A 12,651-nucleotide genomic window follows, 5' to 3' on the forward strand; every position below is an offset into this window, starting at 1 on the left:
GTCACAGCCTGGAGAGCCTTAGTCAAACGGAGGACACATTTCCAAAACCAGGCACCCTTCAGCAACTTTTGGGGGTCTAGAGCTGGGGTTCATGGGGGCAGAGCTCTATGGAAGGACTCACAGTGGGCACCACCCCAGCAGGAGCAGCAGGCTTGAAAGCTTCCTCCTCACAAGGCTGCTGTTCTCCCCACAAGGAAACGAGGAGTGACTGGGCACCAATCAGAAAGAAGCCTAGCCCTGCACCCTGAGCCAAAAGCGAGCAAGGACCAGCAGGCCTGAGAGCTATAGGTCTCAGCCTGGCGGTCATGAGATCTGGGCCTCACCCGGGCTTCCTCAGCTGCCCTTGGCTCCTTCACATTCTTTCACTTTCTCGGTACCTTCAAGAACAGAATTAAGAAAAGTCGGAAGCAAAACAGCTACACACTAAGAAAAGCAGAAGTGGGCGCCTCAGGGACGGATTGTTCCCTATGAGGGGCTGAACCCTGGAGGGTCCAGCCGTGGCCTGGCTGTGGGTGACCCATGTGTGGGAGAAATGACTCAACTGGCCTCGGCTGCGTGGCTGCCCACCCTGTTGCTGGTGCTGCTCTTCTGTCTTCCAGGTGAGGAGGCTGTCTGGCCAGGAGTGCGAGAGCTCTCAAGGAGATGCCATGTGAGGCTCTGTGACCGGGATTCCTCTGTGCACACAGTGTGGCAGGTGCTTCCGCCATGTGAGATGGATGACTGAGGGTCCACATTACTTGGGGGGAATGGACTGGGATCTGGCACTTCGTCCAGCTGTCAGGACAAGGGACAAGTCACACAGTGAGGGCTGGTGGCTGTCCAGGAAGGGGTGCCGAGAGGAATTTAGGGTGGGTTAGAATAGGACAAAAGAGGGCAGCGCGGGTGGTGCCAGTGAGTGGACAGTGGACGTACTGCAACCCTGAGAAGCACATGTTGGTGGTGAGGGACCTGAAGAGATTTAGTCTGTCTGTTTGTCTCCTTTTCTTTTCTTTTTTGTTTCTCCTTTTCTTTCTTTCTTTTTTAAAGATGTATGTATTTATTATTAGGTATACAATGCTCTGTCTGCATGTACACCTGCAGGCCAGAAGAGGGCATGAGATCCCAGTATAGATGGTTGTGAGTCACCAGGTAGCTGCTGGGAATTGAACTCAGGACCCCTGAAGGAGCAGTCAGTGCTCTTAACCTCTGAGCCATCTCTCCAGCCTCTTCTTTTTGGTTTTTCAAGATAGGGTCTTTTTGTGCCGACCTGACTGTCCTAAAACTTGCTCTGTAGACTAGGCTGGCCTCAAGCTCAGAGATCTGCCTGCCTCTGCTTCCCAAGTTAGAATTAAAGGTGTGCACCACCTTGAACAGCTAATCTTTTTTTTTTTTTCTTTAAAGATCTGGGGGGCTGTGCAGGGTCTCACTGAGTAGCCCTGGACCTCACTTATGTGGACTAGGCTGGCCATGAACTCACAGACTGCCTTTCTCTGCTCCCAAATTGCTGAGATTAGAGGTGTGTACCACCACACCCCACAAACTGCTTTTTTTTTTTTTTAATTCTTTGAAATGTTCCTATATACGAACAATGAAGTTTGACCATATCTGATCCCCATCCCTCCCTTCAGCTTCGTACTATTTTTATTTATTTATTTAATTATTTTGGCAGGGTTTTTCTGTATAATAGTCCTGGCTGTCCTAGAACTCTTTTTGTAGAAAAGGCTGGCCCTGACTCACAGGGATCTGCCTGCCTCTGCCTCTGCCTCCTGAGTACGCTACCATGCCTGGTGTACTATTTATATTTGTATTTTTAAAATAACCATTGAGCTGGGCATGGTGGCGCACGCCTTTAATCCCAGCACTTGGGAGGCAGAGGCAGGTGGATCACTGTGAGTTCGAGGCCAGCCTGGTCTACAAAGCAAGTCCAGGACAGCCAAGGCTACACAGAGAAACCTTTTCTTGAAAAACCAAATAAATAAATAAATAAATAAATAAATAAATAAATAAAATAACCATTGAATCCATTAGCCTTGCCTCTGTGCACATGGGTGTGACGTCATCCACCCAGGGCAAATGTAACCTACCTTCAATGGCTATAACCTGAAAGGAAAAAAAAAAATCTCGAATCCCAGCACTCTGGATGCAGAGGCAGGCAGACCTCTATGAGTTTAAAGCCAGCCTAGTGAGTTTCAGGCCAGCCTGGGTTACATAGAAAAACCTGTCTCAAAAACATATTGTACTCACACCTTTAATCCCAGCACTCAGGAGGCAGAGGCAGGTGGATTACTGTAAGTATCACTCTAAAAAGTGAGTCCAAGACAGCCAAGATAACATAGAGAAACCCTGTCTTGAAAAACAAAACAAAACAAAAATATGTTCTTGGTCTATATTGGCCATTTTGTTTTGTTTTGTTTTGTTTTTAAAGCATCACTGACTTCATCTGTGTTTATACACCTATTTACAGGGGTTTGAAGATTGTCTTGGCTACTTTTCCTTTGTTTGGGTTTTCTTCTTTATTTTCCTTTGGGATTTAAGGGGATTTGAACATGCCATGCTAAGGGCAGAGGGAAGCATCCGTGCAGGCCAGGAGGGCACTGGGGGGGGGCTGGGAACTGGTGTTTACTTAAGTCAGGACTCAGGAGAAGGCTGAGCGGAGAAAGTGAGCACCTCAGTTTGGAAACCCAGCACCCACGTGACGGTTGGGTTTGATGTGTATGTGTAACCCCAGAGCTGGGTGTGCGGGGACTTGATGCCTCCTTCTAGTCCATGCAGGCACTGTGCTCCTGCGCATATAGTTACTCACAAACACACACACAATTACAGATAAAAGTAAAATCTGTGAGGATGGCTCAGTGTTGAGGGCACTTACTGCTCTTTCAGAGGACCTGAGTTTGGTTTCCAGAAGCCACATAGTGGATCACAACCACCTATAACTCTGGTTTCAGGCTTCTCACACCCTCTTCTGGCCTCCAGGGGCTCCTGCATGCATGTGTGTGGTGCACGTTAGCTTACACAGGTATATACAAACCCACAGATATAATAAATAAACCTTAAAAAACGGGACGGCAAAATCAGCGAGCTAAACCTAGGTTGAGAGAGCAAACCCTCCCACGTCCCTGGCCTTCCCTCAACTCCTTCCTGGTCACAGGGTCATAAGGGCATTGAGGGAGCTGGGCATACAGCTTCTGCTCTGGCTCATACTCCTGTGGTGGTGACACATGGGGATGTGGCTATTCTCTGAGGTCCTGAGATGCCCAGAGCTGGCCTCTTTGAAAACTTGAGGCCCTGGTGGGTGGGTGGGTGGGTGGGGAATGGAAAGAATACAGATGAGGGAAGGGGCAGGGCAGGAGGGAAGAGTGCTGAAGGGTGATTGGCTGATGGGATGGAGGGATGGAGGGAGGTCCTTTTGGGGATCTACACGCCATCCAGATGTGAGGGTACAGAACTGAGTTTTGTATTTTCTAGGCTGTGTCCCTCTGCATGGCCCCAGCAGCGTGACAGGCGCTGTGGGGGAATCCCTGAGTGTGAAGTGTCAATATGAGGAGAAATTCAAGACTAATGACAAATACTGGTGCAGAGAGTCACCAGTGCCACGAATATGTAGCCTGAGTGTCAAGACCAGAAGCTCAAAAAAAGCTAGGAATGGCCGGATGTCCATCAGGGACCATCCAGAGAACCTCACCTTCACAGTGACCTTGGAGAATCTCACCCTGGAGGATGCAGGCACCTACCTGTGTGCGGTGGATATACGGCTTGTCATCAGTAATCTCTTGCCAATAGATGACTACTTTAGGGTTGTGGTGTCTGTGGTCCCAGGTAAGTCCCCCTAATGAACACTATAGACCAGGACAGCTGCAAGTGGCAGGAGTTTTCAAGCAGGAATCAGCTCAGAGTCTATGAGTACATTGTGTGTGCTGAGGGACAGACAGGGACAACACGACAGTCAGGAAGGCATCCTGGAGTAGCTGCATCTTGCTGGTCCATCATGGGACAGGAGGCAGAGAAAGCAGGGTGTGGCCAGGACAGAGCTCTGCATCCTGTGGGGTGGTCCATGAAAACCAGAGTTCGTGGGTGTATTGGGGGCTGAGCAGAGGGTCAGTAGGGACAGACAGTGCTGTGTTCAGAGGGAGCTTTCACTAGTGACAAGCCAGCTTTGCAGTTAGCTGCCTCTGACAGCACGTGGCTGAGGCTGGAGGAGAGAAGAGCTGGTGTGTGGTTTTGACTCAGGTAGGTTGGAGGTGGTAGTTGTGTCATCTGTGCAAATGATCAGCTGGTTTAGGAAGATCTCACATCCTGATCCTTCCTTTGGTGTGAAGTCAGCTCAAAACACCAGCCTATTGGCAGCTGGTCAGGGTGGTGAATGCCTGTGACCTTAGCACTCAGGAGGCAGAGGCAGGAGGATCACACATTCAGGACAGCCAAGGCTATAAGCTCCATATTGAGATCCTGTCTCAAAAAGAAAAGAAAAGGGAGGAAGGAAGGAAGTGAGGGAAGGAGGGAAGGAGGAAGGAAAGAATGCAGGCAAGCAGGCAGGCAAGAAGCCCCTGGCCAGTGGCAGAATCTGAGGAGATTAACTAGATGTGATCTGTAGTTTCATCTCCAGGACCAATGCCAGGGACGACGCCTAAGGTGCCCACCAGCCTGGCTACAGAAGGTACCACCCCAGGATCCATCACGGAGGGCCATCGTGAGCAACACAAGGGCTCAGGCTTCAGGTGAGAGGCCTGAGTTGATGGGCCCTGGTCCGTGACCTGGAGGTGGCCACCCCGGCCATGTTGTCCCCTTAGGAAAAGAGCAACCAGAAGCATGAAGGCTTGCGGGATAAGGCACCTTGAAGGTGGACCTTCTCCTCAGAGAGGTTTAACTAGGCTTCGTGCCCATGTGCCGCTGTCATACCCTGCTGGCTAGAACCTCTTGTGCCCTTGGCTCTAGTCAAGGTACGAGGTCATAGGTCACTGACCACACTGGGCACGCCTGTGCTGAAGACAGGGGAGTTCAGGTTGGAGGACCCAGGGTGTGATAGAAGGAGAAGAGAATGAGAGGGGCTGGTGGCATCCTGTCAGGCATGTGGCTCTGCACTTCACAGAATGACAAGGGCTAGCAACATCCTGTCAGGCATGTGGCTCTGCACTTCACAGAATGACAGGGGCTAGCAACATCCTGTCAGGGATATGGCTCTGAGCTTCACAGAATGTTCTGTTTCGTACCTTGCGATGATCTTCATGTTACCGCATGCCTTACTCCTTTTTCTATGGCTGTGGTAAAACAAACAAACAAACAAACAAACACCATGGCCAAATCAACTTATAATAGAAAGCATTTATGTGGGGCTTCAGAGAGTCAGAGTCCATGGCTGTCACGATGGGAGCGTGGCAGCAGGCAGGCAAGCTAGACTCAGGAGCAGTAGCTGAGAGCTTACTACTTGAGAAACAACCGTAAGACAGAGAGAGCTAACCAGAAACTTCAAAGCCCACAGCCCCGTGACACACTTCCTCCATTAAAAGGTCACATCTTTTCCAAATAGTTCTACCAACTGGGGACCAGGTATACAAATATATGAGCCTATGGGGGCCATTCTCATTCAAATTGTCATTCCATGTTTTTTTTCAGATGAGTAAACTAAGGCTCAGAGGGCTCAGCCATCTACCTAGTCATATAGCCATTATAGAAAATGCAGGGCTAGGTGCAAGCTTACATGACTCCAAACTCTTGCGTTCCCCCTTCTATAAGTTGGGGAGTCACCAACTCCATAGAGAATCTGAGAATGTCTACAGACTCTCCCAAGAAAATCGCATGCAGTCAGAAACCATTTCCAGGGTTCAGACTCTCCTTCTGACCCCGCTGCGCAATGCAGATGGATCCTGGAACTGACTGGAGTAAGGCTGGGTCCTATAGGCTAAGATAAGGGCTCTGGCTTCCTAGGGTACTCATAACTTTTAGCTGTAAATGTTGAGACTTGCCTGGTGTGGTGGCACACGCCTGTTATGCCAGCACTTAAGGAGGCAGAGGCAGGTGGATCCCTGTGAGTTTGAGGCCAGCCTGGTCTACAAAGAGAGGCTAGGGCAGCCAAGGCTACACAGAGAAAGCCTGTCTCGAAAAACCAAAACAACAAAAACAAGGAAACAAAAAACCAAATGTCGAGGCTCCCATGACTCCCTTGAGTTCATGAACTCACTACAGCCACCACCAAGGGAAATGATTTATCATAAAAGATTCAGATCATGAAGAGACAAATAAAGACGCAGACTGAATGAGTCCCAAGCAGTGTCACGGTACCCTCCATCTCAGGCAGGGTCAGGGTGCCTCTGTGTCTCTACCAAGAGCTCCTCCCATTTCCTTTCCAGGGTTTTTATTAGGGTCTCATGAAGTAGGCACCACAGGCTGAACAGCTGGCACATGGATGACCTCATCTCCAGGCCCTTCCCTCGCTGAAGGTTGGGCTGACCCCCTTCTGGTTCCTGGTGCACAGCCTCATTCTCTCACTTCTTAGCTATGCACAGGCTTTTTACATTGTAACACAGCGTTGTTATCTATAAAGTTCACACCGGGCATGGTGGCATATGCCTTTAATCCCAGCACTCAGGAGGCAGAGGCTGGTGGATCGCTGTGAGTTCGAGGCCAGCCTGGTCTACAAATTGAGTCTAGGACAGCCAAGGCTACACAGAGAAACCCTGTCTCAAAAAAAAAAAAAAAATCACACTCGAGAGCCATGCAATCAAGTTACAAAATACATCAGCAAAAACAAACAACAAAGCAAAAAGCCATGCACTCCAGAGACCTTACCATATTTTAAGTAAATTTACAATTTGGTGTTGGGTTGCATTTATAGCTATGTAGGGCTAAATGCATGCAGTCCAGAGACTGAAGCCTGGACACACCATAAGTGGCACACGAAAGTCGTTCACAAACAACAAAGGTGCTCCTCTTAGCAAATTCCCCAGCATTAGGCAATCCAACATTAGGTGTCCAACCGTTGGGCATTGTGACATGATGTTGGCCACATTCAAAGGTATCCTGGGACACATATGTCCTCTCTCCCAGCATCCATGGACCAAGGCCTGTCCACCCCTCACCACCCCACACCTGGAAACCTTCCTACAAGTTTTCTGCCAACCTAGAGCCATGATGTGGCTGCCAGACATGCCAAAATGTGGGACCTAAGCTTTCTGAGGTTCACCTGCAGACATTCACAGATGGCAGAGCCCTGCTTTGTTGGGGCTGAAAGTGAGTGTGAGTGTGTGTGTGTCTGTGTGAGTATCTGTGTGTGTGTGTGTGTGTGTGTGTGTGTGTATGTGTCTGTGTATGTATGTGTCTCTGTGTATGTGTGTGTCTCTATGTCTGTGGAGTATCTGTGTGTGTTTGTCTCTGTGTATGTGTGTGTATCTGTGTCATGTGAATATCTGTGTGTATATGTGTGTGTGTATCTGTGTGTGTGTGTGTGTGTGTGTGAATATTTTTAGATATAGAAGCTATTATGCTGTTGACCTTTATAAAATAAATTTATTTGTTTATTTATTTATTCATCCATGTATTTATTTATTTTGAGACAAGGTCTTACTACATAGCCTTGGCTAGCCTGGAGCTCACTGTGTAGACAAGGCTAGCCTTGAACTCACAAAGATACACCTACCCCTGCTTCCTGAGCACTAGAATTGAAGTTGTGGGTCATCATTCCAAGTTTCATAAATTGTAAAGGTTATCATTGTGTGTGAGTGAGTGTACATGTGTGCACAACTTTCAGGAGTCAGTTCTCTCCTTCTACTATGAGTTCTGGAGTTTGAACCCATGACCTCAGGCTTGCACAGCAAGCTCTTTTATCCACTGAGTTATCTCACAGATTCCTTTTTGAAAACATTTAACTTGCCGGGCGTGGTGGCACACGCCTTTAATCCCAGCACTTGGGAGGCAGAGGCAGGCGGATCACTGTGAGTTTGAGGCCAGCCTGGTCTACAAAGTGAGGGTAGGACAGCCAAGGCTACACAGAGAAACCCTGTCTCCAAAAGCCAAAAAAACAAAAAAAACCCCAAAACATTTGACTTTACATATTTGTTTTGAAAGTCAGGGCCTGGTGATGGACCCAGGGGCTGCGTTGAGCACTTGCCTAGTGTGCACAGCCTCTAGGTTCAATTCCCAGATCTGAATCAATTCCTCCTCCCCTCTCTCTCGCCCTCCTTCCTTCCCTCCCCATGAAGCCTCCCAGTGCTGCTGTCCCTGTTAGCTCTTCTGCTGTTTCTGTTGCTGGGGACCTCTCTGCTGGCCTGGAGGGTGTTCCAGAAGCATCTGGTCAAAGGTGAGTTAATTCCCTTTGTCTTCCTGTCTGGCCACAGCCTTCCAACAAGGCATTAAGCCGCACACCCTCGGGGCACACAAGCCAGGTGACCCTAGAGGGTGGGGCCCCAGAGGAATCCCTGAGTGTAGTGAGTACAGACCTCTGTAGATAGCTCCCTAGAGGCCTTTCTCCTGAGGCCTGAGTGGCTGCCCCTTAAGACTGTGTCTTCTTCCATTTAAAACCGTCAATGGCCTCAAGAGACTGTCCCGGCAGAGCTATTAGGCCTTCATGGTGTGCCCAGCCCACCTTGCTCCTTCCTGCTTCTTGTGGCTTTTGGTCACATGGGAGGAACCTCAGCCTCCTCACCTTCTCCCCTCCCAGCACTTAACCCCTTCTCCCCCTCCCTCCCCCTCCCCCACCCTCCACCTTCCTGAGCCACAGCCCCCACATGGCTGACATTAACCACATGGGACTTTCCCAGCCTGGACAACTCTGGTCTGTGATGCCCTTTCACCTAGAAACACTGTGGCCCCGCAAATAGCTTCCTCTTTAAGAAAGATATGAGAGACGGGGTGTGTCAGTTCATGAAATCCCAGTGCAACAGGACTGCAGAGAGTTCAAGGTAGCATAGGACTACACAGGGAAGACTGTCTCAAAGAACAAAACAAGCCAGGCAGTGGTGGCTCAAGCCTTTAATCCCAGCACTTGGGAGGCAGAGGCAGCAGGATCTCTGAGTTCAAGGCCAGCCTGGTCTAGAGAGTGAGTTCCAGGACAGCCAGGACTGTTAAGCCCAGAAAACCACCCACTGTGCTAGAGGTGTGCGAGTTCCTTCCAGTCTTTTATTATGCCTATGTGATTCCTTTAAATTCTTTCCCCATGTTTTAATTATGTGTATATAGGTATGAAGGGTGTTGTGTGTGTGTGCGTGTGTGTGTGTGTGTGTGTGTGTGTGTGTGTGTGTGTGTGTGTGTGTAGGTCAGAAGTGAACATCAGATCCCTTGGAGCTCAAGTTACAGGCAGTTGTCAGCTGAGCGACGTGGGTGCTGAGAACCAAACTCAGGTCCCCTGGGAGAGCAGCCAGTGCTCTTAACCGCTGAGCCATCTCTACAGCCCTAGATGTGGTTTCCTAAAGATCTTGTTTCATAACCAGCCAAGGTGGCTCATCCCTGTACATGCAACACTTGGGAGGCTGATGCAGGAGGATTAGCAGAGTTTAAGAGCAGCCTGGGCAACATAGCAAAACCCTGTCTCAGAAAACAAAACAAACAAACAAACTAAAACTTCATCCCATTTAAACCTGTAATTTTGCACTTAACATAATATAGCATTTTCACAGCCATCGAATGTTCTAGAAATCCCAGACCTATGGCTGAGAAAGCCTTTCTCAGATAGAGTGTAGTACACCCCTCCTGCCCTGCTCTCTTTTGTCTGCAGTTTCACCTCCTCCTTTTCTTTCTGTTGCTAGCTGATATGCACCCAGAGCTGTCCCAGAACCTCAGGCAGGTAAGGGAGCTATAGCAGGAGGTGAGCCAGGGAGGCTGGGTGGGGAGGGAAAAAGGAGGCTGTCGGGGAGTCCTTGGCTTGGTGGAATGGATGGGTCTACTACAGGAAGATGGAATTGTTCCAGAGCAGGAAGAATGGTGCCTCGAGATCTGGTCACCAACTCTTGTCCCTAGTTCTGTCCAGTCTCTTCCCCTCTGGCCAGGACAGTGGACTTGAATGAAGGGCGGATCCTAGAGGGCACAGGGAGAGGGTGGAGGAAGAGTGGGAATGCCATGGCTGTTACCCAGAGTGTAGTGGGAGGGATGTGTCTTTAGAGAAGGAGGGCAAGGGGTGTGGTGTGGTGGTGAGAGGACTCCAAGGGTGACACTTCGTGACCTTCTGCAGGCTGCTGAGCAGAGTGAGACCCAGTATGTGAATCTGCAGCTGCACTCATGGCCCCTGAAGGAAGAGCCGGTGCTTCCCAGTCATGTAGAGGTGGAATACAGCACAGTGGTAAGTTGGAGAGCCTGGCTCCCTTGGCATGAGCATCCTGGGCCGTGCAAGGGTACCACCTAGGGATGGGGATGGGCAGAAGGGGAATTGGGTGCTGGCTCAGACAGCTATATAGAAGATGGGGCAGGGAGAGACTCAGTGAGAGTTGGGGCCCTTAGAAGAGTCAGGTGTTATCATAGCTAGGAGTAGGAACTGGAAAGAGAACAGAAGTGGCCAGTATCTATGGTCTTGACAGTCAATAAATCCAAACTCGTAATTTCTCCTTGTGTTGGTTCCCCCCCAACTCTTTGATATCAATTCTGCTTTAGAGGCATGGTTAAGCCTTAGGCTCAGTGACCTTCCAACAGGAGGATGGGGCAGGCAGCCTCCTTGGGTGTGACCCACCATTTTACAGGGAGGGTCAAACAGAAGCTAAGAAAGGTATAGACATCAAAGGCTTTCTGGGGGGAGACTCCTTTCTCTCTTCCCAAGCTCAGAGCCCACTGTATCCTTTTTGGGTACACCAAAGGATACTATAGTTTGGTGACAGGAGATGGGTGACATAGACTGCTTTGAAAAAGTGACTCATTTACCTGAATGTGTGTGCTCTGGCCCCATTCAACCCAGGCTGCCGATCTTGCTCCACTGGGTGAATAATGAGAGATTCTCTTCCACATCCATTCTGGATCACCCAAAGTTATGACTTCCCTTCACTGTGCCAGTGTCTTTTTTTTTTTTTTAACTCACTTATTTTTATATGCATTGGTGTTTTTCCTGCCTGTATGTCCATGTGAGAGAGTCAGATCCTCTGGAACTGTAGTTACAGACAGCTATGAGCTACCATGAAGGTGCTGGAAATTGAGCCAGGTCCTCTGGAAGAGGAGCCAATGCTCTTTTAACAGCTGGGCCATCTCTCCAGCCCCATGTCAGGGTCTTTTGAGGATGAGTTGTGGGCAGGGAACCCAGCGTCCTCATTTTCAGCAGCTGTCTATAGTTTATTCAGGTGGTGCCTGGCCATGTGTCTAAAAGGCCCATTCCTTACCATGTGACATGTTCTCATGTCTTCCCAGCTATGGGACCAGTGACAGCTTGGCATTATCTAGTAGACCTGATTGCTAATGATTGTTAAGTGGATTGGAAGCTACCTTCCTTTCTTCCTGGGACAAGTCAGCCTGTGACCAAGCATAGCCAGTAAACCTTAGAACCACTGTGGCTACCTCTGCTGGCCATGATATGCCCAGCATGGGGACTTCCCACTGTGGCTTGACCAGGTGGGCCAGTGAGCCCAGTTCTGGCGGTTGAGGAGTGTGTGTGGCCTTTCCCTCCTTGGCTTGAGTCTGGGGTCTCCCTCTACAGGCATTCCCCCAGGAAGAGCTTCACTATACATCAGTGGCGTTCGACTCACAGGGGCAGGATTCTCATGCCAATGGGGATTCTGCACGGCTGCATCAGGGCCAAGAAGCAGAGTACAGCGAGGTCCGGAAGCCCCAAGAAGGCCCTGTTGACCCTCACCCGTGACTCCTTGTCGCCCGATCCTCTCAGTGGTGACCACCAGGTTCCCAAGATCCTTGCAGGGTGCTGCCCTCAGTGTCCTGAGCCTCGCTGGTTTTATTAAAGATGAGCAGGAGCCAAGGCTTTGTGGGAACAGAGGCTCGTCCCACTGGCTCTCTCCTCTCTCATTTTGTTCTGCCTCTGAGTGTGGAAGATGGTTCGGCTGCATCCCGTGGGGCTTTGGGAAGTGACGTGATCCATCTAGAATGTCACCACTTGGGTTAGCTTTGCCGTGTCAGTCCAGCAGGAACATCTGTGGTCGCCGAGAAAGTGGAGAATCAACAAAGTCATGAGAGTACAAAGGGAGGGGAGTCACAGGGCCTTTAAACATCAGCTCCATCTCACAGAGAGAGAAGCCGAAGTTCAGAAGGCAGGAGCCTGGCCCCGGGCTGCGGGCAAATTCCTCTGGACGCTTAGGTAAAAGATGAAATAAAGTTTATAATGCCTTTTTAAAAGGAGAAGAAATGGTTTCAAGGATGTCTGCTACATACCTACAGCACCATATTAAAGCCCAGCTTTGAAGTCAGAGGAACCTTTGGGGCACAAGGGCTTGGAAAGGGTGTGTCAACACCAGGGTAGAGAGGTTAAGTTGTAACTACTGTTTGCTGGATAGAACACACAACAATTTTTTCTTACTAGAGTGATTTTAAAACTGAATACAAAGGTGATTGTTACCAGCCTGCAGCAGCCACCACCAATGGCTTGAAAACAGTGTCTGCCCAAGTGATTTTTCCTTTTTTAAAAAAAGATTTACTTATTTATTTAAGGTATATGAATGCTCTGTCTGCATGTACACCTGCAGACCAGAAGAGGGCGCCATATCACATTATAGATGGTTGTGAGCCGATTTGTGGTTGCTGGGAATTGAACTCAGGACC

General features: G+C 49.4%; 1 protein-coding gene across 1 annotated transcript; it reads left to right on the forward strand.

The window, feature by feature from the left end:
- Positions 1–385: 385 nt before the first annotated feature.
- Positions 386–12,333, forward strand: LOC127200627 (CMRF35-like molecule 8). The gene is made up of 7 exons (XM_051159002.1): positions 386–599; positions 3,445–3,805; positions 4,569–4,694; positions 8,172–8,269; positions 9,714–9,751; positions 10,136–10,243; positions 11,579–12,333. Exons 1-7 carry the CDS (start codon positions 533–535, stop codon positions 11,738–11,740), a joined length of 960 nt encoding a protein of 319 aa, XP_051014959.1. The 5' UTR covers positions 386–532; the 3' UTR covers positions 11,741–12,333.
- The last annotated feature ends 318 nt before the right edge of the window (positions 12,334–12,651 follow it).

Source organism: Acomys russatus, chromosome 16, assembly GCF_903995435.1.
Source record: "Acomys russatus chromosome 16, mAcoRus1.1, whole genome shotgun sequence".
NCBI classification, from domain to species: Eukaryota; Metazoa; Chordata; class Mammalia; order Rodentia; family Muridae; genus Acomys; species Acomys russatus.